Raw genomic sequence first — 26999 nt, 5'->3', positions numbered from 1 at the left:
GCACCAACACACTGCTTCTCCGGCCATGCTGAGGCCGTGTCCCACATACAGCAACTAGAAGGATGTGCAGCTATGACATACAACTATCTACTGGGGCTTAGGGGGGGAAATAAATAAATAAATATAATCTTAAAAAAAAAAAGAAATGAGGGGGAAATCAAGATATCCTCAAGACAAAGGAAAGCTAAGAGAGCATGTCACCAGCAGCCCCACCCTAAAAGAATGGTTAAAGGCGGTTCTCAAAACTGAAAGAAAATGATAAAAGAAGAAATCTTAGAACATGAGGAAGGAAGAAAGAATAGGATGAGTAAAAGTGTAAGTACATACAATAGACTTTCCTTCTCTTGAGTTGTCTAAATTATGTTTGATGGTTGAAGCAATAAGTATAACATCATCTGATGTGGAGTTCAATATAAGTAGAGGAAATATTTAAGACAACCGTACTATAAATGGGACAGAGTAAAGGGACTTAAAGGGAGGTAAGGGTCTATACTTCCCTCAATCTGATAAAATGATGACACCAGTAGATCTTTGTGGTAATGAAATAATTCTGTATCTTGATTGCAGTGGCTGTTCCAGGAATCTCCACATGTGGCAAAATGGCATACAACTATACACACATTGTACCAATGTCAATTTCCCGGTTTTGATATTGTACTCTAATTATGTAAGACGTAATCATTGAGGGAAACTGAGTGAAGGGTACACGGGTCCTCTCTATACTCTATGCAACTTCCTTGTAAATCTACAATTATTTCAAAATAAAGTTTTAAAAAAGTTTGGGGCTGAGGGCCAGCCCAGTGGCATAGTGGTTAAGTTCGTGTGCTCTGCTTCGGCGGCCTGGGATTCGCGGGTTCAGATCCCCGGCATGGACCTGCGCACTGCTTGTCAAGCCATGCTGTGCTGGTGTCCCGTGTACAAAGCAGAGGAAGATGGGCACAGATGTTAGCTCAAGGCTAATCTTCCTCAGCAAAAAGAGGAGGATTGGCAATGGATGTTAGCTCAGGGCTAATCTTCCTCAGCAAAAAGTGGAGGATTGGCAATGGATGTTAGCTCAGAGCCAGTCTTCCTCACACACACAAAAAAAGATTGGGGCTGTTCTAGATTAAAAGTGGCTAAAGACACAAATACAATGTGAGAGCATTGATTAGATTCTGATGTTAAAAATATAAAAGGCAAGTTTGGGGGAAATTTGAATATAGACTGGACATTAGATGATATTAGATATAAAATTATTGTTAATTGTCTTAGATGTCATAATAAGATTGTGGTTATGTGGGAGAATGTCTTTATTCCTACAAGATGCATACTGAAGTATTTAGGGGAGAATCGTAATGAATCTGTAACTTACATTCGAATGGTTCAGAAAAAAGTGTAGATAGATCGATATAGCAAACATAACAAGATGCTACCAGTTGTTGACTCTATAAGGAAGATATATAGGTGCTTATTGTACTATTCTTTCAACATTTCTGTATGCTTACAAATTTTTATTTTTAAAAAAGTTGGAGAGGATATGTGGAGGATAGATATGTGATAAAGCAAGTGCAGGTATAGTAAAATGTTCGTGAGAATCTAGGTGGCAATTAGGTGTTTGTTCCCTGTAAAATTCTTTCAACTCTTCTGTATGTTTGAAAATTTTCCTATTAAAAGGTGGGGGTAAAAATATCAAAGAAAAATGATCCCAACCCGGTGTCCTCCCCTAGCACTCCCAATCTGCTTTCTCTGCTCTGCTTTTTCTTTTTATCCACAGCACTTATCACCATATATATGATAGAATTCACTTATGTATTGTGCTAATTTTTGTCTGTGTCCTCTCACTAGAATGTAGGCTCCCCAAGGGCAGGGGTTAGTTGAGTTTTCTTCTGTTTGCTGCTACATCCCCGAATCCTAGAACAGTGTCTGGCACATAGCAAGTGCTCAATGAATACTTGGTGAATTAAGAATGAATTTCTGTATCCCTAGGATCTAGGTCAAGGTCTTGCACAGAGTAGGTGTGCAATGAATGTTTGTTGAATTGAACTGAGGTCTAAGTTCTGCAGGAGAACTTAGAATAGACCTGTTGCACTAGAGTGGTTCAGAGCATGGACTCTAGAGTCAAATGGCCAGGATTTGCATCCTGATTCTGTCACTTCCAGCTGTGTTACCTAGCTATATTAATATCTCTGAGCCTCAATTTCTCACTGGTAAAATTTAGATAATAATAGTAGCAGCTTGGTAGGGTTTTTGTTTGCATGTAAAGCATTTAGGACTTTGTGAAGACCCAATAATTGGTAGCTAATGACAAAACAAGAACAGCAAAAATATAGAGTCTTCTCGGCATGTCATCTTTCCTCCATCCCCCAACAGGCTGAGCCAGGAGAGGCCAAGGAGATGTCCTTGGACAAGTATTTCCAAGTTCTTCTCCAGCCCCCTAGAATGGTTTCTCTCACTTCAGATCTCTTCTTACCTTTCTTCTTGCTCTGGACTCTCTTTCCTCTTGGTATCCTGAAGCTCTTTCCCCCATAATGACCACGAGGGAGTGGGGTGGAGTGACAGGAGTCTGTGGACCAAGAACAAAGCTTAGAGCTTTCTTTTCCTCCTGTTCAGGCTTGAGTCCCTCACTGGTGACGGAAGCAGGTCAAGTGTGAGATTTCGGTCATTTCAGGGCCTAGGGGTTGAGAGAACAATAGTCCTGAGAAGGAGGTGCTGACAGGAGAGTGGCCTCATAAGCTGCCCTCTTACTTGGTCCCCTGTTAGGAAAGAGCACCTCCCTTGCCATCTTCCAACATCCCTTCCGCCCATTCTGCTGCCTCAAGTCTTTACTTCTGGTGGCCCCAGCTCAGAGCAAGCCCGAGGACCCATTGAGCATCTCCCTGCAACTCCCTCTTGGAAGTGGGATGGGGTGGAGCCAGCAGAGGACGGGCTGAGATTGGGGATATGGGGGCATGAGATTGGGGGCTGAGCTCACCCATGGCCCAAGTCCTCTGCCCCTGCTCTAAGGTCAGCGGTACCTCAGATATATGGGGAGCTGGGGCTGAGCCTGGGGGCGCCACTGCCTCTGTTCCTTTAAGGAGACGCTGTTTAGCATTCCTGCCGCTGGCGCTGCCGCTGCCTGACTCTGCACGGTGATTGGCTGGAATCAACTGAAAAGGGAGCCAGGGAGAGATGCTCTTGACTCCACTCAGATCCATCCTGGGGACTAGTGCAGGAGCGGTCCTCGCAGCATCCAGCCTTTGCCCAGGCTCCCGCTTCTTCTTTGCCGCTGGGCCTCGGCCCAGGAGCCACGACGGGCGACACGGAGCCGCCAGTGCTGGAGGGGGAGCCGTGGGTGCGGGGCAGCGTGGGGGCAGAAGCCCCGGGACGCCCGCCCGGCCCCAGGCCCCGCTCCGCCCGGGCGCCCCCACGGGTGCCCCCCCCATCCTGGTCTGAGCAGTGTGAGTGTGCCCGGGAGCCCGGCGGCGGCGGCGTGGAAACCGGCGTGGGCTGGGGGGTCCGGGCCGCAGGGGGCAGTGCCATGCACAAGCACCAGCACTGCTGTAAGTGCCCCGAGTGCTACGAGGTGACCCGCCTGGCCGCCCTGCGGCGCCTCGAGCCTCCTGGCTACGGGGACTGGCAGGTGCCGGACCCCTATGGGCCAGGTGGGGGCAATGGAGCCAGCGCGGGTTATGGGGGCTACAGCTCGCAGACCCTGCCCTCACAGGCGGGGGCCACCCCCACCCCCCGCACCAAGGCCAAGCTCATCCCCACCGGCCGGGATGTGGGGCCAGTGCCCTCTAAGCCAGTCCCGGGCAAGAGCACCCCCAAACTCAACGGCAGCGGCCCCAGCTGGTGGCCTGAGTGCACCTGTACCAACCGGGACTGGTATGAGCAGGTATGGACTAGTGGAGGCGGGGTGGTGGGGCAACCCAGGGGGGCTGAAGAGAGGGGGCCTAGAGGCCTGGGGTGCAGCAGAGGTTCCTGGGGCTCCAAGCCAGTGGACCCTGAGCCCTACCATTGCAGCTGGGCCAAGAGAGGCGGTTGGAAATGTGTGCTTCCCTGTGTGTGTCTGTTTGGGGGTCTCCATTTGGAGGGGATTGGGAGGAGCTGTGTGTGTCAGGAGGTGAAGGTATGGCGGAGGGGCACATTTTCCTGTGTGGGGGAATTGGGTTTGTCTCAGTGTGGGGGTTTAGCAGTGTCTCTGTGTCTGGCAGGGGGCGGGAGGTTCTGCGGGGGCTGTGTGTGGTGTGTTTCCACAGGAGGGGAGGAGGGGGCATGATGCTCTGCGTAGGGGGGACATATGTGTGTGTGTGTATGTATGTTAAGGTGTGTGGAGGAAGGCAATGGAGCTCCTGTGAATCTATGTAGAGGAGCCCATGTGCCCGGCTGTTGAGCTTCATCCCTCAGTGCCATGAGTCCCTCTCCTTCCCAGTCCCTTTGTGTGTGAATGTGCACATGGACATGTGGGGATGTCTCTCTGAATGTGGAGGTGTCTCTGTAGATGAGGCTGCAGGGATAGCTGTGTTTGCCTGTGTGTGTGGCTACATGTATGTGTGTGAGCTTGTGGCTGCAAGTATGTGCACATGTGTGCCTGTGTGTGTGTGTGTGTGTGTGTGTGTGTGTGTGTGTGTGTGGTGTCCCTAGTGAGAGGCGCTTGACAGGCAAGGGAGGGGAGTGGGGGGAGGCGAGAGACACGTCCCAAGCAAGCCTGAGAGGCTGCTGAGAAGGACGGACTCTTTTGTCCAAGCAGCTCTGAAGTGTGTGTGTGCTGGGGGCGGGCAGAGAAGGGGGGTTTGTAGCAGGCTTCCTCGCTCCAGAGCAGGCATGGTGCCTGGAGCCAGGCAAGGGGCAGCTGCCCTGGTGCAGGGACTGGCCCCAGTGGGGCATGTCCCCCTTGGATACCCCCAGATGTGGGAGAACTTGGCCCCCCAGCCCTGACTTGGCACAGCTTGGGAACCCCTGGGTACTGGGCACAACTCCGGCTTCCACTCCCAGCCTAAACTGCCAGCTTAGAAAATGGAAGGAGCATCGTGGGAGAAGCAGCAAAATGGAGGCTGGGCTGGCAGAGCCAGGTCCCTGGCATGCATGGCGGAGAGCCTGTCTGGTTATTTGGCTCTGCAGCCCCCAGGGTAGGGAGAGAGAAGGAGGAGGCTTTGCTGTCGAGGGCAGGTGCTGACTGCCCCAAGCTGGTGACCGTTCTGGCATCTCTGTCCTCCTCTGGGGATAGGATGTGCTCTCACTCAGAAGCAAAGGTGGGGACTTCCTGGGGAGAGGAGTCCTCGGTTCTGGCCTTTGTCCACACTTACTGCTTCCCGTGCCCCTTGCCTTGGCCCCTTGCCCTCTCCAGCAAGTCCCCCTTTCTCCTCTTCCCCTCTATCCTGGGGCCTTATCATTGCAAACACTCTCTCCTGCTTGTCCTGCTCAAATGGGACACGGGTGCCAGTCCCAAGGCTGGGCCAATTGGTCAAGGTTTCTTTGCCAGGGCTGATCCCTGGATGGCTCCTGGCCCTGGGAGCAGGGTCTCTGAGGAGGGGCAGTGGGAGGCTGGAAGGTGGATCAGTGAGAACAGGGAGCCTCTGGGTCTCTCTGGAGCTGGGCTTGAAGCATGGCTTATCACATGTGCATACAAGAGCGGCTTGGGTGTCTTTTTGCCTGTGTGTCTGTTGCATGGTACTTCAGGCAGCTGTGTTGGTTTCAGGGCTCTGAAGAGCCATCAGTTCTTCCTCCTGGGATCGGGGACCAGAGATGGGGCTGCAGCTGGAGTCCTCCCACCAACTCCTAGGGCTGCAGGACATAAAGTCCTGGGGCCAGGCCCAGAAAAGGTGGAGGCATGACTAGCCAGCCTTCTCCCACTGTCCTCTCTGCTTCTCGAAGCCAAAGCTGCGTGGCGTGGAGGTGGGAGGGGGGAAACAGAGCAGGGCATGTGGAGGAGCCCCACTCTGGGTTTCCAGCTCCCCTTTTCAGAGGAGGAGATCAGGGGTCAGGAAAGGGGCAAGGCAGCCAGAGAAAGATGCGGGACGGGTGCGGGGATACCTGGGGAGAGAGGCAAGAAGGCTCCTCCATTCTTGGGGATGAGAGTGGGAGCCAGAGAGCAGGTGCTACTTGTCTGTCCAAAATCACGTTTTCACTTGACAATGGCCACAAGTCTGTCCTATCTGGGAGGCAACCTCTGTGGGTTGGTCAGACCAACCCTGTGTTTCCATCCCCTTCCCTTGCGTCTCCTCCCATGGCTACTGCTTGTTGAAGGCCATGGACTCTGCTGTCAATCAGCCCATGGGTCATCAGCTTCTCTCTCATGGGGAATCTTGTCCACACTGCTCCGGTCCTGCCCCTGGCTTTGAATCTGACTCTTGACTAGATCCTACCCTGGCCCTTTCTGCTGGGAAACACAAAGAGTTCAGGATCAAAAACCCCTTGGTAGAAAATGGATTAGGACTTGGACTCCTTCTGCCCAGTTGAGGAATTGGGTTCCTGGGGACACAGAAGGAGATGTAGAATGAGGGTTCATGAGGTACTCTGAAAGGGGCAACTTTCCTTTTTCCCATGAGTTTGACTGGGGACGGGGATGAGTGGCCAAAACATCAGTGGCCTTGGCAGCTTGCTTTAATCAAAAGAGCACCTGGAGACCCAGGTTCTAGCCTCTGCTCTGCCACTAACTCCCAGTGTGCCCTTAGGCACAACCCATGTCCTCTCTGGGCCTTAGTGTCACCATCTGTCACATGAGGGAGGTTGGACAAGATGGTGTCTGCTGTCCTTCCAGCTCTGACATGGTGGGAGTCTGTGATCCCCAGGTCAGGGAGGGCTGTGGTTCAGAAGGGGAGCATGTCCCTGTCCAGGCCGCTGGGTGCCCCCATGGATGCTGGGTGTGGCGTGGTTTGCCTGCCACATGTTCCATTTCTGCCATCCCCCTCAGGCCAGCCCTGCACCCCTCCTAGTGAACCCCAAGGCCCTGGAGCCCAGCCTCTCGGTGAGTGCACCACTGGCTGGCTCAGTCCCAGACAATTGATCTGGGCTAAATGAGCAGCTGGGTTTGGCCTGATATGGCTGGAAGCAAGGGGAGGGGGGTGGCCTCCTCGGGGTCAGCCTGTCCTCATCTGTGGCCAAGAGGTGTTCTGGGGTCGATTTGGGCTCTTCTACTCTGTGTGTGTGTGGGGGGGGTTGACCAGGGGCCAGATGGCTGGGAGGGCAGGAGGCACTTAGGGAACTGCCTGTGTCTTCCCCTAGGTGAATGGCAGCGATGGCATGTTCAAGTATGAGGAGATAGTACTTGAGCGGGTGAGTCTGCCAGTGGGGCAGGATGAAAGGGGAAGGGAGGGTTTGAGCCAGGAAAGAGGAGGGCCCTGAACCTCGGTCTCAAGACTCATGGGGGGACCTGCATTGAGAGGATGGGGAAACAGCAGCCCTCAGAGGCTGCATCACTGCATCAATCAATCAACCGACTAACAAATATTAATTGACCTTGCTTGCTGAGGCCTGGAGAATTGGGGAGGGGATGACTTTGCTGAGGCCTCCGTGCCAGAATGGCTGGGAAGCTGCCAGGTTTCTGACGAATGTGCCCTGGCCTGCCATGGCCCCTTCTGAGGCCCAGAGAAACTGCTCTGGGGGGCAGAGGGAGGTGAGGTTCCAGGAACCCTCCCTTGTGCCCTCTGAGTGAGCAGACTGTGCCCCTCCACCGCCTTCTGCAGGGCAATTCTGGTCTGGGCTTCAGCATTGCAGGTGGCATCGACAACCCCCATGTCCCTGATGACCCTGGCATCTTTATTACCAAGATCATCCCCGGTGGAGCAGCTGCCATGGACGGGAGGCTGGGGTGAGGTGGCCTGGGAGCAGGGCTGGGGGTGGTAGGGGCAGGATGGAGATGAGGGGAGGAGGGCTTCCTGGCAGGATGACCCTTCCATTAGATCTGAGAGGGGGAGAGGAGGGGAGGGAAGGGGAGGGGGGGAGGGAAGGGGAGGGAAGGGAAGGAGGAGGAGGTGGGAGAGGGGGTGGAGGGGTGGTGGCAGCACAGTGTCATGCCTCTTGGGCTTCCCCTGCAGGGTGAATGACTGTGTGCTCCGGGTGAATGAGGTGGACGTGTCGGAGGTGGTGCACAGCCGGGCTGTGGAGGCCCTGAAGGAGGCGGGCCCTGTGGTGCGGTTGGTGGTACGAAGGCGACAGCCCCCACCAGAGACCATCATGGAGGTCAACCTGCTCAAAGGGCCCAAAGGTGCGGCCCTCTGGGTTTCTGTGCTCTGGCCAGAGGCCCCTGGTCGGCCCTGTAGGAAATAAAAGGGAATAGTCTTACTCCTTGCCTGACTCCCTGTTCCAGCTCACAGCCTTCCTTCTTGACCTCCTGTCTTACCCTTACTGACCTCAGGATGGCAGCTTAGTGTTTGGGATCCCTGGGGGGAGCTCCTGTGGGGCCAGTGGGTTGGGTTTGGGATTGACTAAGCACTCTATCTTCTCCTTGTGGCCCTCTTCCACTCCCTGCTGGCTCCTGCCCAGGCCTGGGTTTCAGCATTGCTGGGGGGATTGGCAACCAGCACATCCCAGGAGACAACAGCATCTACATCACCAAGATCATCGAGGGGGGTGCTGCTCAGAAAGATGGACGCCTACAGATTGGGGACCGGCTGCTGGCGGTGAGAGAGCTTTCACGGGGATGCCCAAATGGTAGAGTGGGGAGGTGGAGCTCCAGCAGCCTCTCACTCCACCTGAACCTCACTCAGGGGAGAGGCATCATGGGGAATTTCAAGAGCATCATCTGAGCTATGTGTACCCAGATACCGAGGTCCTAGTTCTTCTCATGGCTGGGATTCTCTCACCTGCCCTACCCCTATCTCATGCTTCTCTGCTCCTCACAGCACTATACTTGGGCCTCTCTTAGAGCACTGTTGAGTTTCACTGAAAGGGCACCCCTCAGGGTTCCCTGGAGAGGCCCTCCCTTCTCCCAGTGCTAGCCCTAAGGCCTCTCCTCTTGTAGGTGAACAACACCAATCTGCAGGATGTGAGGCATGAGGAAGCTGTGGCCTCACTGAAGAACACATCTGACATGGTCTATCTGAAGGTGGCCAAGCCAGGCAGCCTCCACCTCAACGACATGTACGCACCCCCCGACTACGCCAGCAGTACGTACCCATCTGCCCTGTCCCCGGCCTGAAGCCCCTGCCCCCTGGTTTCTGAAGGGGAAGTTCATACCCCTTGTTAAGAGAGCAAGAGCAGAGGACTAGTGCTCAGGAGAACTGGGTCCAAATCCCATCTCTATCCCCTTATAGCTGGGTGCCCTGGGACAACTCCCTTTCACCTGTCTTTAGTTTCCTCTTTGGCAAAAAGAGCTAATGATATATGTGCTGCCTTCCTCATAGGACTGCTGCAAGGATCAAATGAGATCATGGACAAGAAAGCCCTTGGAAAACTGTATTAGGCTATAGAGATGTGAGGGATTATTATTAGTCACACCTCTAGTCATGCCTTTCTTTGTAGACTGCCTTGACTTCAGCTCTTTCTAAGACTCACAGGAGTGAGCCCAGGATTCAGAAAGGGACTGTGGAGGAGGAACCCTGAGGGGTGGAGTGGGGAGAAAGGGTCTGAGGAATCAGCATCCCTTGGTCTCTTTTGCATCTGAGGTGGGGTGTGGGGGACAGTCCTGGGGGGGTGGGGTAGGGTACCTACATGGAGTGGTCTCTGAACTTTTCTCTCCCTTTCTTGATTCCAGCTTTTACTGCCTTGGCTGACAACCACATAAGCCATAATTCCAGCCTGGGTTACCTCGGGGCTGTGGAGAGCAAGGTCAGCTACCCTCCTCCTCCTCAGGTTCCCCCAGCTCGCTACTCTCCCATTCCCAGGCACATGCTGGCTGAGGAGGACTTCACCAGGTAAGAGCCCCCCACCCCCCTTCATCCTACCTAGGGATGCGGAGGAGAGGAGTCCGTTTCTGGGCCTCAGGCCTCCTTGCAGTATGGCAAAGAAGAGGATAGGTCCTCATTGCTCCCGTCTTTGGAGTCTGAGAACCTCTTTCAGCCCTTGGGGCCCTTGGGAAGGACAGAGGGTGGCTGCAGGGACAAGTTCTACCAAAAGGGGGAGTGCCAAATGTGTGGCCCCGATCTGCAAGTGCAGAGAAAGGGCGGGGTGGAGACTTTAGGGGGCTGAGGAGGTGGAGGCTGCGGGTTTCCTGCTCCGAGATAGTTGCAGCCCCCTCTGCTGCAGTCATTCCAAACTGGAGAAGAAAGCAATTCAGCCGATGGGGTTTGCGGGACGCTGAGAGGCTGGCAGGCCGGTGGCCTCACAGGGAACAGCCCCACCCCACTCTGGCGGCGGCGGCGGTGGCCTTGGAACTGGTCTGGCCGGCCGGGGTTCTGGGGGACAGGTTTGCTACAGGGTGGGGCCTGGTAGGCTGCTAGGCTGGCTGCAGTGGAGCCGGAAGGGTAGGCGGACGGGGGAGAACTGCAGGAGCCATGGAGAGGGCGTGCAAGTTCTCAGGCTCTGGCTTGGCCCTGGGCTTGGGCTCAGCCTCGGCCTCTGCCTGGAGGAGGGCTTCGCAGAGGTGGGCCTGGCCGCTCCGCTCCCTGCGGCCTGGAGGGGATGCCAGGTAGGAGGAGAGGAGGGCTTCGAGCAAGAGCATCTGGGACTCAGGGAGGGAGACTCGCATCCAGACTGGGAGCAAGAAAGGAGGAGTCTTGGACGTGGGGTTCCTCTGATGAAAGATGCTTAAAGTGAAGGCAGTGGGCGGGGAAAGTGTGCTGGGTGTGGGTTGTATGGATATACATGAGTGGCTCACCTGATGACACTGTGACCATTTACAGAGGGATTCCTTAGACATGGTTAGTCGGAGTTTTTATGTGCTTTTCTCCTCTCTTCATTTAGGCTCCTAAGCTCCTTTTGGGGACTTGGGATTTCTTTATCTCTGTCTCCTACATCACCTAGCAAGGGTACATAGTGGTAGCTGGTGACTAAATCTGTTGTTGGGGAAGGTAGGAGGGGTCATAGTTGGTGGGTGGAATTTTGAGACTGCGGAGGAGCATGTGTAAAGTAAGTATGCACATTTTGTGGATGGTGAGTGCAATCAACCCCAGGGTGATTCCACTGCCCCTAACTGGTTCCCCTTCTTGTGGCCCAGGGTCCATCGCACTGGTTGGTAGGATAGGAGAATCTGGGGAGGAAGAGGACCAGTGAATGTGCTCTGATATATGGTCTCTAGAGCCCAGGGTAGGGGTTTGTTGACCTCTACAGTAGGGGATTGTCCACTGAGAAGCTGACTCCTAAGCCCTCAGGAAGAAGGGAGGGAAGAGGAACTGAAACTTGGCACCTGGCAGAAAACAGCAGCCAAGCAGGTTTCAGGAGAGAAAGGGAGGAACAAGGTATCATACATAGGGACCCGAGTCCTACAGCGATATGGGCCTTGTTCCAGGCTGGCCCTCATAGGGACAACAGTTTATATCTACCTCATCCTGACCCTTCCATTCCTTTCCCCCCAGAGAGCCCCGCAAGATCATCCTGCACAAGGGCTCCACAGGCCTGGGTTTCAACATCGTAGGCGGAGAGGATGGAGAAGGCATTTTTGTCTCCTTCATCCTGGCAGGAGGCCCAGCTGACCTGAGTGGGGAGCTGCGCAGGGGAGACCGGATCTTATCGGTGAGGAGACAAAGGCGAGGTGGGAGGATGGGAGCTGTGCCAGTCTAAAAGGGAGGAGGGGAGACCTTGCTTTCTCCAAGGAATGCTTGAGATGGGGGAAGGCTAAGAGCTGGAGAAAACTTATATTCTCTTTATAGATATCCGTAGTGAGGGACAGGGACCAAGACCAGACTTATCTTTGAGGAGGAAATGAATTTCTTTTGGATTTTAACCCTGGTTGGCATTTGACCCCCACAAAAATAATTATTACACTAGAGATGTCATATCCTTTAGGTCTCATCTTAAGGACAAAGATGGGATATTGAGAAAGGCATCTGAGTAGGCTTAGGGGTGGGCTACCCATCTCCCTCTCCTAATTGCTGCCACAGAGGACTCCCTTTCTTACTTTTCGGGTGACTCATAGCTCCTCTTTTTGGACAGGTGAATGGCGTGAACCTGAGGAACGCAACTCATGAGCAGGCTGCAGCTGCTCTGAAACGGGCTGGTCAGTCAGTCACCATTGTGGCCCAGTACAGACCTGAAGGTAGGAGAAGAAAGGTGGGACAAGATGATTTGGGGAGTTTAGACTTAAACTAAGTGTTGGCTTTTTTCCGTCATAGGTAACAAAGCCACTTGACCAGGTCCCGTCTACCCTAGTGCAGTAACCTCTTTCTCTCTCATTTTCTTTCTGGACAGGGGTAGGTTTGGGCAGCTTCGGAGCATCTATCAGGGCTGCGCTCAGAGCCTGCTGATCAGGGCTGCAGTGCAGCAGAAGGCCAGTAGTAGGCAGCAGCCTACGGGAGAAAGCACACAGGGTAGGGGGTCTGGAAAAAGGGGAGGGGGGCGGAGGCGGAGGTCTCAGAGACGAAGACAAGGAACTGTGTGCCCTGGAATAGGAGGAGGGTAGCTCTTGGTTAGAAGGACCTCAGGGAGATTCGACCTCTTACAAGATCTTGGGCCAAACCTCTATGACCCCCACTCTCCTCGCCTTATCAGGGTGACCGTAAAAGACCTAGAAACGCGCTGAAAAGGTGATGCTATGCCCTCGGGGTAGGGAATTGGGAGTGGAACCCCTCCCCCTACGAGGGGCCTTCTTTGTGTTCTCAGGGAGCAGTCCCCGGGCTGTGGCGAATGGGCGGGGCTGGCTATGCAAATGAAGATGTTTGATTGGCTGGGGTCAGCCAAGGCCCAGGTGCCGAGGTGAGCTGCGGGATGGCGCGCCCGAGCCAGCCGGCCGGCGGGGTGGCCATTGGTGGGCCGAGCGCGGCCTCCAGCCGCACGCCCCGCCCCCTGACCCAGGCGGAGGGCGGCAGGCGCCCCTCCTTCCCCCCTCGCGCGCCTCAGGCGTCCCCTCCCCCTCCTCCTCCTCCTCCTCCTCCTCCTCCTCCTCCTCCTCCTCCTCCTCCTCCTCCTCCTCTCCCCCCTCCCCTCCTCCTGCGCGCCCCGCTTTGTGTCCGTGGTCTCCCGCTCGGGACGGAGGGCTGGCCGGAGCTGGCGCTTTCTCGGCACTAGACCTGGACTCCGACCCGGCGCCAGGTGAGGTGGGGCGGACAGGGTCAGGCCCCCTCACAGTCCCCCCTGGCCTCTCTACGGTTCTGTTCTCAGACTCTCTCTTTTCCAACACTGCGCCCCCAACTCTGTGCTCTCCCCCGAAGCCCTTCGCCGCGTGTCCGCAGGCCCATGCGGCGCGCAGCTTTGGCGCCCCGTCTGAGGACCCCTCCTGGGCCCCGGGGAGCGCCGCGCCTGCTCTCCCGCGACTGGGCCCTGTCTGGCCGTCACCTCTTTGCCATCACCTCTCCCCGCCCACGAACTGTGCCCCCTTCTCGCCCCAGGGCCTCTGTCCTACCCTTAGCCTCCTTCCTGCGGGCTGCCGCGCCCCCAGCAGCTCTCTAATCCCTATCCTCAGAGGAATTTTCTAAATCTTCCCCTCCCCCACACGCAGTAATCCACCAAACCCGGCTACCTCTGGGAACCCCCGACATTGGCTTGGTATTCTCAGACCCCCCACCCCCGCTTTTGTTTGCAGGAGTTTTCATGCTGTTCCCGACTTTTTTCGCCTCCCCCTCGTCTTTGTAAGCCCAGCCTTTGTCCCTTAGGGCTGCAGCGCCTGGGCTCCTTGGACACCTAGGCCCCGTGGGCCGGTCGCTAAGGTGGAGGAAGGGACCTCTCCCGGGCAGGTGCTCTGGTGCCGTGATGAGAAGGGGAGAGGCTGGGAGCCCTGTCACAAAGCTGTAAGGGATCGAAAGCGCCTACCTTTGTCCTTTCCGCCCTTTCCCCCGACTCTTGTTCAGTGCCTCAAGCCAAGAGCCTTAAGGGAAAGAAGAGAGGGGCCGGCCACCTTCTGCACTAGGCTTTTTTGATGGGGACCGAAGTGTAGGGAGGTAACTAAAAGGAGAGCTTGTTGGTCTGGGGTAATGGGAAGGAGGGAGGCAAATGAACACTTTGAGTCATTTCTCTCCATGTTTGGTATTCAGCTTAATGACAAGAAACACACCTTAAGGATATGGTTTCTATGATGTCTGTGTGTGCTGTTTCCTTCTCGGTGTAGAACTAACCATCTGATTTTCATTAGCAACCAGTATTTATCCATTTCATGCCCACAACTTAGACAACGTAGGTTCTGCAAAGAAAATGGTTTCTCTTGCATATTTGTGTGTGTGTAGGAGAAATTGATGTGTTTCTTTCGGTTTTGCTCTCTCATGTTGGGCACATGGAAACAATACTGTGAATTTGTCTGGTGGTAGTATGTTGGAAACTGATAACTACATATTTCTATGAGTTTTGTTGGGAGAATGTAACTAACTGGTTTGCATAAAAAGCAGCAAGTTATCCAGGATAAAGGGATTCCTGCAGTGTTCATTGCTCTCTGAGCATATTTCTGGGAGTTTATAATGTATGTTGAGGTGCTGTCTTATGTTAGGTCTCTCTACCACTTGCTAAACAAAGCCTTTCTTCTCTTAGGTTTTAGTTGAACCACTGTTGTTAAGGCTCCGCCACCCAATCTTATTTGTTTCTTTGGTTTGGTAAATCCAACAGGGCCCCAACATGCAAAAAGCTTTTTTTTTTTTTTCATTCAAAAATGGACCCTGGGAGACAGGTCCAGAGGGATTGTGAAGCATTCCATGTTGGGCTCTGAATTTTCTTTGAAAAAGTGATAGTTTTTAAAAATAGGGACTCCATGTTGATTATTTTATAAATATATTAAATACTGCTCTTTGGAAGATTGCATCACACGGGCATTTACAAAATGAATAATCCAAAAAATGTCTGTTGGCTAAAATGGCAGAGACTTTGCATTTTATTGGCCAAGTAAGTGTTCATTATTTGTATTTTTTTCCACATAGAATGTGGGATCTGGAAAGGATCACGTAGTCCAGCCTCTCATTGTGCAAACCAGAACAGCGACAGGAGAGTAAGGACATGTCTCGCCTAAGGTCATGACGGGAAAGTTGGAGAGGGTCAGCAATCGTTTAATCTTGAGGGACAAACCAGGCTTGTGAATACCTGAGAGACCTGAGACCTAGTTAGATTCGAGGAACAACAGGAAAGGACCTGGGGAAATAACAGAAGAGAGACCAGGGAAAGAGAGATGTATGTGCAGGGGAAGATTAGAGTGATCTGCATGGTGACCGTGAGGCACCATTGCCAATCCAGTGCAACCTTTAGCTAGATATCCTTGAGCATGAGAGCTTAAAAAAATAGCTTTGACTAATTAGAACAATCAGAGTAAGAACAGTTTTTCTCCTTTTTTAATGGCTTAATTGAGATATAATTCATGTACTATACAATGCACCCATTTAGGTGTACAATTTAATGGCTTTTAGTGTAGTCACAGAGTTGTGCGTCCATCGTCATGGTCAATTTTAGAACATTTTCATTACCCCTCTCCTGTTAATACACTGAGAGGGTGCAAGCCTGGAAGGGTGATAGATGGAGGACAGTTACTTCCTAATGTATCTCCCCTGGGCACATAGGGGCTGGATGGCAGCTTGGTGGGAATGCTCTAACCTTGAGATTCTTTCATATATCTGGTTTGTTTAATATGGGTTAAACTCATAATGGAGGTAGAAACTGTGTCTATCTATTTGAACTCTGTATTGTGCCTAGCATGGGTGCTTTACAGGTATTTTTATGATGAAGCTTTGGAAAATATTAAAATAGAAATATAAGTGCTAAAAGATAAGGTACCACAGTGAGAGATGTTGTTTAACAGTTTCACTCCTGATTGCTCCAGACTGTTGTGGACACAGCAAACCTACCTATTAGCTAAAAATAGCATGTTGTTCTTGGGCATGTGTAATCCTGCTTAAAATTCAGATTGAAAATTTAAACAACTGGCTCTTTGCAAAGGCTGTCTTCTAATCTATTCAAGAATGAAAAATATTTTTCTGTGACTTGTGGAATTGCTTCACCAGGGGAAGGATGGGCTTCATGTTATACGGTTTAGATTTAGAAACTATCTCCTATGTTTTTTTCCCTAGTTACTTTGCATCAGCCTCCGTTTATAAACTGAGATAGTATTTTTCTGGAAAGCTCTTTTGTTTTTAGAGTAGAACCTGAACCCCAAATCAGGAGGTGAGCCAGAAATTGGTCACTAAGGTTGCTAAACTGGGAACTGATCCTTTGTGACCAGTCTTCTTATTTTTTAATTTAATTTAATTTAATTTTTTGGGGGGAAGATTAGCCCTGAGCTAACATCTGTTGCCAATCCTCCTCTTTTTTGCTGAGGAAGATTGGCCCTGGGATAACATCTGTGCCCATCTTCCTCTACTTTTTATATGGGATGCCAACACAGCATGGCTTGATGAGCAGTGCATAGGTCCGCGCCCAGGATCCCAACTGGCAAACCCTGGGCCCGCAGCACGCAAACTTAACCGCTTCACCACTGGGCCGGCCCCAGTCTTTTTAACTAGAGTGTAAATCCAGACAGGCTGGGGGTACAGGGAGTGAGAGGGAATGAGAGTTTTCCATACTTATCTTAAAGTGCTGAATAAGCACACTTTCACCATGGAAACACTTTCAGTTAAGACCTGGAAGAGTTAAGGATCAGTGTTGATAATAACTTGAAAGCATAAAAGGGATATTTTTTCCATAACATTTAAATAACCATCTCATCTCCCTCTGTTTGAGAATGAAGGATGTAAACATAGCTGCCACCCTATCAGCATAATCTCTCTTGAGAGCACAGAGGTGAAAGTTTATCAAGGCAAAGAATCAAAGTCCTGAAACTCTTATTGCCATCCTAAAAGAAGGCTAACATAGGGAAGGAAGAAAATGAATTCCTGTTAACAGCATTTCTACACTGAACAATTTGAAGGCAGCTAGTATTGTATTCATCTATGCGTTCCCAGCATCTGGTGCAGAGCCTGGCACAGGGTTTGTTGAATTGAATTATTGAGTATCTCTATGTTTTCCAGATGGCTTTGTAAGCATTAATCTTCGGGATATCCCTGTGGGGTAGGTGGTATTATCCCCATTTTACAGATGAGGAGAGTGAGGGTCAGAGGGGTTGAGTGACTTGCTCAAGGTCACACAGCCAGTAAGGGGCAGAATCAAAGTTTTAAGTCAGATTTCCTGAGAACTTCGGGACTAGGGCTTTTGCCACTAGGCCACAACTGCCTCCCACCACAGCAGAGAAGCTGTGAGCCCCCCTGCCTACCTAGATACATCTAGACACAGCAAAAGATACTGCTCTGAGACTCTTCAGATGCCAGAAGTTGTTAATAGAAGTAAAACCAACTCCCAGATGTCAGCTTTTTAGTCTTGATGGCCACAAACTCCTGCACCAAAGGAGGAAGTAACCTGGGGGTGGAGGGGCTTCTGGAAGCCTGAGGAAGACCACCTGTCCTGTAAAAGGAAAGTGGACTTAGGAAGACTACCATGGAATGATATTGTGGGAGGAACCGCAGGAAGAGCCAAAAGATAGGAGTTGGTTTGCTTTGACTCAATAGCAAATGTGTGCAGGCTTAAGACTATTAATGCAGTAAGTAGGCATTTCTCATTTCTTCAAGTGAAATGGAGTTGTATTTGTCATTCATTTTTTTATGACCAACAGTTCACTTATTTCAGGTGCAATTCAGTGCAATTTAGAATGTTCATAAGAGTTGTGCAACCATCACCACGATCAATTTTAGAACATTTTCACCAACCGCAAAAGAAAACTCTGTACCCTTTAGCTGTCACCCCCTCCCCCCACCAACCTCCTCATCCCCCACAGTGCTAGGTAACCACTAATCTACTTCCTATCTCTATGGATTTGCCTATTCTGGATATTTCGTATAAGTGGATTCATATAATATATGGTCTTTTGTGACTGGCTACTTTATTTAATATAGTGTTTTCAAGGTCCATCTGTGTTGTAGTAGATATCAGTACTTCATTTCTTTTTATGGCTGAATAATATTCTGTTATATGCATACAACACTTTTTGTTTATCCATTCATCATTTGATAGACATTTGGGTTATTTCCATTTTTTGACTATTATGAATAATGCTCTAAACATCTGTATGCAAATTTTTGTGTGGACATGTGTTTTCATTTCTTTTGGGTATATATACCTACTGGATCATATGGCAACTCTATGTTTAACCTTTTGAGGATTGGCCAGGCTGTTTTCCATAGCAGCTACACCATTTCACAGTCCCACCATCCGTGTGAGAGTTCCACTTTCTCCATATCCTCACCAGCCTTGTTAATGTCAGTCTTTTTGATTTTAGCCATCCTGGTGGGTGTGAAGGGATACCTGGTGGTTTTCATTTGCATTTCCTCTATGGCTAATGATGTTGAGCATCTTTTCATATGCTTGCTGTTTGCCACTCAGTTTTGCTTTGCTTGGTCCCCTGATTTGATTCTCACCCTGTTCCCAAATGGCCTTGAGACTAGAGCATGCCAACCGTGTTATTACTCAGGTGATTAGAGGGAATCAGGAGGTTAAGGGACTACCTTTCACTCTTATCACTGTGTGCTGGAGGGATTTAAGGCTTGGGTGTAGATCATTTTAGCTAGGAATGCTGACCTGATAAAAATGATAGGGCCCACCTTTTTTTTTTTTTTTTAAAGAAAACAAAACAGCTTTTTCACATACTGTACAATTCACCCATTTAAAGTGTACCATTCAGTGGTTTTTAGAATGTTCAGTGTGCTGCAACTGTCACTACAATCAATTTTAGAACATTTTCCTCACCCCAAAAAGAAGCCCTGCCCCATTAGCAGTCACTCCTCATTTCCCCCAAACTCCTCCCCTCCCCCAGCCCTAGGCAACCACCACTCTTCTTTCTGTTTCTATAAGGTTACCTTTTCTGACCAGTTTGTATAAATGGAATCATACCATATGTAGTCTTTTGTGTCTGGCTTCTTTCATTTATAGTACGCTTTCAACATTCATCCATGTTGCAGCATGTAGCACTTCACTTTTTTTTTTTTTTTTTGGCTGAAGAATATTCCATCCTATGGTTATACCATGTTTTGTTTATCCATTCATCAATTGATGGACATTTTGCTTGTTTCCACCTTTTGACTGTTATGAATACTGCTGCTATGAACATTCATGGACAAGTTTTTTATGTGGTCATGTTTTCAATTCTCTTGGGTATATATACCTAGGAGTGGAATTGCTGGGTCATAAGGTAACTTGACAGTTAACGTTTTTGAGTAACTGCCAGACTTTTTCTCAAAGTGGCTGGATCCTTTTAGGCCCACCTTGTTTTGTAAACTTAAGAGAGAAAAAAATGTTAGCTTTCTTTTCAGTTTTGCCTCCTGGGTTGAATTTCATATATGGATGTGTGTGTTTGTGCTGGGCGCTTCTGTCTTCACGTAGCCTAAGGACATGGTAGCTAGAGTTGGCAAAGCATTCTGAACCTAGCCAGACAGGTGCTTTCTTGTCCTTGTTAGATGGTGTGAGGCAAAATCCTAGAAGCTTTGGTAGTTGTAAAACATCAGTTCTCCTGATGGGGTAGAATGATTAGAATAATATATAGCAATGAGAATGAATTATTTCTTATTTAGTTATAGCTTTGTAGGATTTCTTTTTAATTTAATGTATCGCTTGTTGAAAACATGACCCTGGTATTTACACTGTTGCTTTGTTTAAAGCTTTGGACTTATATTCCACAATAGGGGAATTGTTTTAAATAGAGAAATAGGAGAAGTAGACTAATTTGGGCCTATCATTGTCACTGAAATTAAAAAACACTGTTTGTGCTCCCTTTATTTTAAGAATATATATATAAACACATGGTGCTAAATCCTATGGGAATCATCTTGGAGGGAGGAGTCAGGGCCCTGGGTTCTAGTTCTGACTTTAAGTAGCTGAATAATCTTGTTCTAGTCAACCTCTTTGCGCCTCAATTTGGGCCCCCTGATCTGTAAAATGAGGGGACTGTGCAAAATGATCTCTAATGTTTCTTCTAACTCACATTCTGTGTTAGATAAGTGGAAGCGAGTTGAGAGTTCAATTTACAAGTTTCTATTTGTCCCTAGACTGTTATTGAATCACACAGTCTTGAGCTAATAATAGTCTTGCTTTAATAAGGGTCTTGTCTTCCCTTCTTTCCTGTGATAAGACTTTCATCCTCTTGAAATGGACATTTGTTTACTTTTCACTGAATTTAGATATCTTAAAAAAGCAAAGGTCCTAGAGATTTTGGGATTTTTCCACTTGATGAAATTAAGTGATAAAAACTTGGAATAGACCAAAAGAAGAAAATTAACATATTTTGTATAAATATGTACATTAGGGACCTGTATACATGTTCTTCAGATTTTCAAAAAGGAAAAAGAGAATTTTGCAGATCTTGGGTTAAATTTCAGACTGGATTATCAAGTTGTTTTGTAAACACTCAGAAAAAGCAGTGGTGAGCACAGGAACCAGTATTGGTTCACCAAGGTCAAACAAGTCATGTCAGACTGGCCAAATTGCCTTGATGGACAGGGTTACTAGACTGGTAGATCAGGGAAATATGGTAGACATGGTATATCTGGATTTTGGCAAGGCATTGGCAAGACTTCTTTGGTCCACTCTTGGATAAGATGGCGAGGTGATAATGTGATAATATATTTTAGTGGATTTGCCTGCAGCTGGTTGAATGATGAGTCCCAGAGGAAAATGATGCATGAGCCAGAAGCAGTGTGGAGGGGAGCTTCTACTGCACATGTGTCCTGGTTTTGTCCTTGGGCCTGTCCTGTTCAGTCTGCCTCCCCACACCCCTCAAATTATGTATATTTTCCCTCGATATAAAAGTATTACATTTAGATTTATAGAGAATTGGAAAATACAAAGTAAAAAAAAATTCAAATCACCTGTAAAACTACGTCCAGATATAACCACTGTGTGTGTGTATTTCCCTCCAAACTTTTATATATCATATAATATGTATGTATCTCTTTCAAGAGTGGGATCATTGTATTTAAAGAGTTTTATATCCTTTCTTTTAACCTAACATGTCATGAATATTTTATTAAAATGGTTTTTAATAGTTAATATTCCATCATATGTGTACCATAATTCATGTAACCATTCCCTTATTGGTGGACATTTAGGTTGTTTCCAATTTTTTTTTTTTTGAGGAAGATTGGCCCTGAGCTAACATCTGTTGCCAATCTTCCTTCTTTTTTCCTTTTTTCTCCCCAAAGCCCCAGTAGATAGTTGTATGTCATAGTTGTAGATCCTTCTAGTTGCTCTATGCGGGATGCTGCCTCAGCATGGCTTGATGAGCGGTGCATAGGTCTGCACCCAGGATCCCAACCAGCGAACCCTGGGCCGCTGAAGCAGAGTGCACGAACTTAACTGCTATGCCACCGGGCCAGCCCCATGTTTCCAATTTTTTGATCTTATAAATAACACTTTGATGGATATCCTTATATGACGCTTTTTATGAGTCTGTGATTGTTTCTTCAGAATGAATTCCTTGGAGTGGAATTATTGGGCCAAAGGGTATGAACATGTTTAAGACTTTTGATATATTTTGCAAAATTGATCTCCACCTCCACCAACAGTGTAAGAGTGTGTATTTTGAGATCCTTGCTAACATGGAATATTATTTTTTTTAAATCTCTGCAAATTTGGTAGGTAAAAAATGTTATTATTTAATTCATATTTTACTTTGTATTTCTTTTGTTAATAATAAAATTGAACAGTTTTGTGTGTGTGTATATATGTTCACTGGTCATTTTTTGTGTGTGGATTGCCTGTTCATGCCCTTTCCCCATTTCCCTGTTGAGGTGTGTTCATCAGTTCTTATTGATGTATAAAAGCTTTGATGTAGTTAGAATATTAATTCTTTGTCATATATATTGCAAAGATTTTTCCCAGTTTGTAGTTTATATTTTGACTTTATTTTATTTTGATGTACAGATGTTTTCTGTTTTTATGTAGTCAAGTCTATCACTGTTTTCTTTTGTGTATTTTGCCTCTGCCCATAGGTTTGGAAGGGCCTTCCTTATCCTGGAAACAAATTAGTATCCACCTTTGTTTTTTTCTAGTTATTTAATGTTTTTGTTTTTGCATTTAAAACCTTAACCTGCCTGAAATTTATTTATGGTGTAAGGTAGGAGACTACCTTATTTTTGCTCCAAATGCTTAATGAATTACCTCAGTACCATTTATTAAATAATCCATCATTTCCCTACTGTTTTGAAGTGCCACCCTTATTATACACACACACACGATTTGGATTTTGGGTTTCTTATTCTGTTCTGTAGTGTTTTACTCTGGGATTATCAGTTACTGGAAAATAACCATAGATATTTTGACAAATATCAAAAGAGTCTTTCTCTAGGTCCCATTTTCTGGGTTCCTTCCACAGAAACTTGACTCAAAAGAGATTCAGTTGATATTCCAATAAAGACTGTTAAGAGAATTTGTGATCCTGTCGGAGTGACTACTGTGAAGAACATTTGAATCTAGGCTCTCAATTGACCGGATAAAACATAGAAATCAGATATTTTAACTCAAGTTAGCAAGCTTAGGCATAAGATGTTGTGTTTCACTTTCTATGTTGCAGCATCTCTGTTAAGTGGAAAAGATTGTTGTGAACAAAAGTACCCACTACCTGAGAGCACGGAAAAGTATAATTCTGTCTTCATTCTCATGTTTTCTGGATGAGGTATTTTGTCTGGGGTGGTTCTACTTTGGCTTATGGGTTAAAGGAGCTAAAGGCTTTGTTAATCTTACATTTGAACATGCTATATGAAATTCCTTTGAAACAGGGAAAAGGCCCTATTGGAGGCTTTTACCCCCGTCTGCTGGGTGATCCGGAACAGGTGAGAAGGACCAATGGCAAGGTCCTGTGAATAACTTTTTCTCAGCTTGATGTGAGATCAAAGCATTTTTCATTCTACTCATTTCAGACCAGGTGGCTGTATGTAATGACACCTTTATATACTATAGCACTTTGCCTAGTAGCTCTTCCTGCATCCTCACTAAGTTCTTTGGGGGCCAGAAACGTCCAGTCAATAGGGATAAATTGGAATCTTTTATGGTGTGCTCATCTGGTATGTCATGTTTTCTGTTTCATTCCCAATATCAAGATGCTATCCAGAACCCTGGCTATGTATGTGTATGGCTGAGGAAGCACATTGTGACAGTGCAGGGACTAGAACAATGACACCAAGGTTTCTGTTCTGGGTTAGTCATAGTTCCAAGCCCATTGTTCTAAAAGTATAGCTAAAATTATTTTTCTTCAAGCAATATTTGCCCATATTGAGGCCTGTTTGCCACTTTTCTGGCCTCTCACATAGCCTTGAGAAAATGTGTTTTTTACAATTTATACCCATTGATTTGGCATTTTTTTTGACCCAAAGAGTTTAAGATTATTTGCATATGTGAAGATTTTCTTCTTTTATTTATTTCTTTTTTCTTTTTTTTTTTCCTCTTTTAGATCATACTAAAAAATTAAATTAGACTAGTCCTAGGGTTGATTCCTTATGGACCTCATTGATTTGGTCATAAAATCATAATTATGTCAAAATTAGAAGGGACCTGAGAAATTGTCTAGTTTTAGAGGTGTCAGATTCTTTAAATAGTGGGCTCCATAATTAGAAACTAACCCAAGTAATAGGCTTCGTATTGTTTGTATAGAGACAAGTTTGTGATTCCTAGAAATGTGCTATTTGGCTATTCATATACTTATCTCCACACTGACAGATATCTTCTTGATGGACTTACTTTACTTTCAGCTCCATCTATTTCTTTCGAAAACGTGAGCTATATTGTTGGGACAGATGCTTGCAATTCAGACACATCCTTAGAGTTTGCACTCCAAACGCATCTATAGAAACCTAAAACGCAATTCATACTCATCAAAATCTGTGACTCTCTCGTGAGGCTGTCACTTCATTTTCACCAGAGTTCTGTACATTTTCACAATGGATGATTCCTTTGAGCTCTAGACAGCTCAGCAGTGGCAGATGAGGGCTGTATGAGTCTGACATTTGAACACCGGCACTTCTGTAAGAACAAATGAGCCTCTGGGCAGCTGCTAACTTATTTTGAGTTCATAGCCAACCAAGACACATGCCTTGTCTTTCTTTTTTTTTTTTTTTTTGCCTTGTCTTTCCTACTCAGTATTTGTGTGGGGACTCAAGGTCAGGAAGTTACATTTCTCTTTTTTACTTTATTTTTATTTACGTCTTCCCATTGTTCCTACCTGTCACAGTCTGTGTGTCTGAAATCTGTCATCCAGTTGTCTCTCCAGCTTCATTGTCATTTCCAAATTTGATAGGCATGGCTTTTATTTTATTTTGTAGCAGTTCCCTTTTATATCTTCATTCAAATTATTGGTAGTCTATACTGCATGCACAATAAGTGTCCTTTGTTGCTACCATTTGTTTCCTGTGTCTACAACATTTTCCTACCTGTAATCAAATAGGACCAAATAAACTTTCTATGGGTTGAGAAACTGAGCCCCTTTCAGCTTTTCCAAATTAATAATAAATGTCATTTTTTATTCTGAGAAGACAATTTTTCTGTCATTAGGAAGGTAGATGGATTTGAGAGCAAAGTCTTAGAGGAGAGATGGATTTGGAGGCTGGGGTGTGTTCAGTTCATATTAGTGAACATTGTAGTTTCAGTCCCCTTTGATGCTTTATTAGGCTATTAAGTAGATGTTGAAACCTCTGACATAGTCAGTGTTTTGCAGAAGTGGTTTGTAGTTTTGTTGGTCAGTTTTTAGCATTTTTGGGTGGGTGGAAGGAGAAAGTTTTGTATTGTTTTTTTCTTACATTAGTTCCTGAGGAGCCAGAACTTGAGAATTACAGTGCCCAACTTTGTCCTGTCGCATCTTTATAGTGAGTTAACATACTCAATAAAAGTTTGTTGACTCAACAAGGGTGCAGGTTGCTACGCTAAACTTTGAGAAGGAAACCAAAACCACATCAAGGAGCTTATAGTTTTGTAAGGGAAATGACATCACCACAAATTCTGGGCACGAGATTTTACAAGGGAGAGGTAGTGGAGGGTCTGGAAACCATGTTAGATGAAGAATGGTTAAGGAAGTAACAATATTTAGCCTGGAGAAGAGAGAACTTACTTTGAGGACAAGATAGCCATTCTCTATTATGGCTAATATTATCCCACCTTTTCCTGGTCTTTCAGGAAAAAACTGAGAAGTTGCCTTGGATCCTTTCTCACCCTATATCCAAGCAGATGTCAAATTTTATCTCTTCTAGCTCCAACATTTTTCTTGATTCTTGTCACTTCTTTCTATCCTCAATTGCCTCCATACTATGCCAGGCCTTTCAAGTCATTGTCTATACTAGTAGGATAGGTTCCTGGTCTCTGTTATCTTTCTCTCTGTCCTCCATTCTGTATTACATTGTCAGAATACTTTTCCCCCAAACCTAGCTCTAATTGTATCACTTTGCTATTTAAACACTTAACAGTGGTTCCCATAGCCTAGTAAGAAAAGTCCTATTTCAGACTCTTAATAATCCGGCCCCCAACCTTCCATCACCTCTCCTTCCCCTGTTCATACTCTACCTTCTGTTCAGTCTTATTAAGTAGTCTTGGAACCTTGCTCCAGGCTTTCGTAGCTCTTTGACCTTCTTTAAACTGTTTCTTCAAACTATTATGAAGCAGAGAACCCATCATGTTTTATGCTGTTTTAGACACCAAAATTAGGACCAGCTGGCAAAAGAGGTGGCCCTTAACCCAAGAATTTTCTCTTGAATAGTGTTGTGTAAGAATTAAGGAATAGAGAACTTCTCAACATTGGATGTAATAGAGCAGAGGCTAGGGGGCTAGCTGGTTTGGATGCTGAAAAGCAGGGGCTAATTATACTAGGGGCTGTAGGGGCTAGACAAAAAGAGAAAGCATGGTCCTCTGCTGTCAAGAAACTTAAATCTACATGTGAGGCACTATGTTTATTCTCCCCACAATAGCCAAAGTGATACACACAGACACCTGATCGTGTCATTCCTTTACTTAAAATCTTTCAGTGACTTCTTTCCATTACTCTTAGGATAGAAGCAAAAATCCTTACCATAGTCCATAAGGCCTTGTATGATTTGCCTCCTGCCTACCTCCCTAGTCTGATCTCCTGCCAGTATCCCCTTATTTCCCTGTGATCAAGACATTTTTTACTTTCACATGTGCTGTTCTTTTGTCTGGAATGCTTTCTTTCTCCACCCCCCTTCCCCTGGCTAACTCTTCATCCTTAGAGGCTCAGCTTAAATGTCACTTCCTCAGAGAAACCTTTGTTACCTCCTCCTTGCTCCCCTTTCCCTACAGTAGCTTAGGTCACTCTGTTAAGTCTCTTAGCATTTTCTTCATAGCAATTGTTACAATTGTAATTAAAATCGTAATTAAATAGTTGTTTGTTTCATGATTGTAATTTCTAGGAACTGTTTTGATTACCATTATATCCCCAGCAGCTCTTACAGTGCCTGGCACACAGAAGTAGACATTCAGTAAATATTCAAGTAAATAAATGAATAAAACTTCTGGGATGAGGGAAAGAAAGGTGGTGAAGACATAAAGGATGTTCAGTGTCAGGCAGAAAATTCCAAGAGAGGGGAATAACAGGTAGGAATGAACAAGTTGTATTCAAAGGTTGCAGGCAGGCCAGCTCAAAAGAGGATCTGTGTAGTGAGAGATGGGATAGATAGGCTGAGAGAGACAAGAGGATGGTTGTAGCAGCCTTGGAAGTTTAGTTGAGATATTAAAGTAAAAGTCTTTAGTTGCTGTTGAGTTATTATAGATACTTGGACAGGGGTCTGCAAGTTGAAGTTTTAGGAATGTTTTTCAGATGAGAATCTAAACTGGACTGTAGTTTGGAAAGCCTGGGGGCAGACGACCCATTAGGGCAATATAGCGGAGGTCCAGAGAAGAGATGATCCAACCTGACCTAAATCGAGGCAAGAGATAAAATGGTCAAGAGAAAATGAAGAGGCAAAATCAACAGTAAGGCAATGACCATGAAAATTAGAAAGAGATGGATTGAGAAAGCAATTAGG

General features: G+C 47.2%; 1 protein-coding gene across 5 annotated transcripts in view; it reads left to right on the top strand.

Moving 5' to 3' along the window:
• The window catches only part of DLG3 (discs large MAGUK scaffold protein 3), a 62627-nt gene that overhangs the window by 5599 nt on the left and 30029 nt on the right, over positions 1 to 26999 (top strand). For 2 of the 5 annotated variants that reach the window (XM_087427546.1, XM_087427545.1), the window contains 8 exons: positions 7183 to 7233; positions 7644 to 7768; positions 7995 to 8164; positions 8443 to 8579; positions 8921 to 9065; positions 9653 to 9812; positions 11412 to 11568; positions 11989 to 12091. In XM_087427546.1, coding sequence (XP_087283672.1) covers positions 7201 to 7233; positions 7644 to 7768; positions 7995 to 8164; positions 8443 to 8579; positions 8921 to 9065; positions 9653 to 9812; positions 11412 to 11568; positions 11989 to 12091 — 1030 coding nt within the window. In that variant the 5' untranslated portion in view covers positions 7183 to 7200. Of the gene's footprint in view, positions 1 to 3481; positions 3854 to 7182; positions 7234 to 7643; positions 7769 to 7994; positions 8165 to 8442; positions 8580 to 8920; positions 9066 to 9652; positions 9813 to 10172; positions 10526 to 11411; positions 11569 to 11988; positions 12092 to 12969; positions 13084 to 26999 lie in introns of those variants that run through there. The other 3 variants (XM_014794910.2, XM_014794912.2, XM_014794913.2) reach the window with 3 other exon arrangements.

The sequence above is a fragment of the Ceratotherium simum genome, chromosome X (assembly GCF_057802395.1).
Source record: "Ceratotherium simum simum isolate JZ-2026a chromosome X, ASM5780239v1, whole genome shotgun sequence".
Taxonomy (NCBI): Eukaryota; Metazoa; Chordata; class Mammalia; order Perissodactyla; family Rhinocerotidae; genus Ceratotherium; species Ceratotherium simum.
This window is presented reverse-complemented; position numbering and strand designations above follow the sequence as displayed.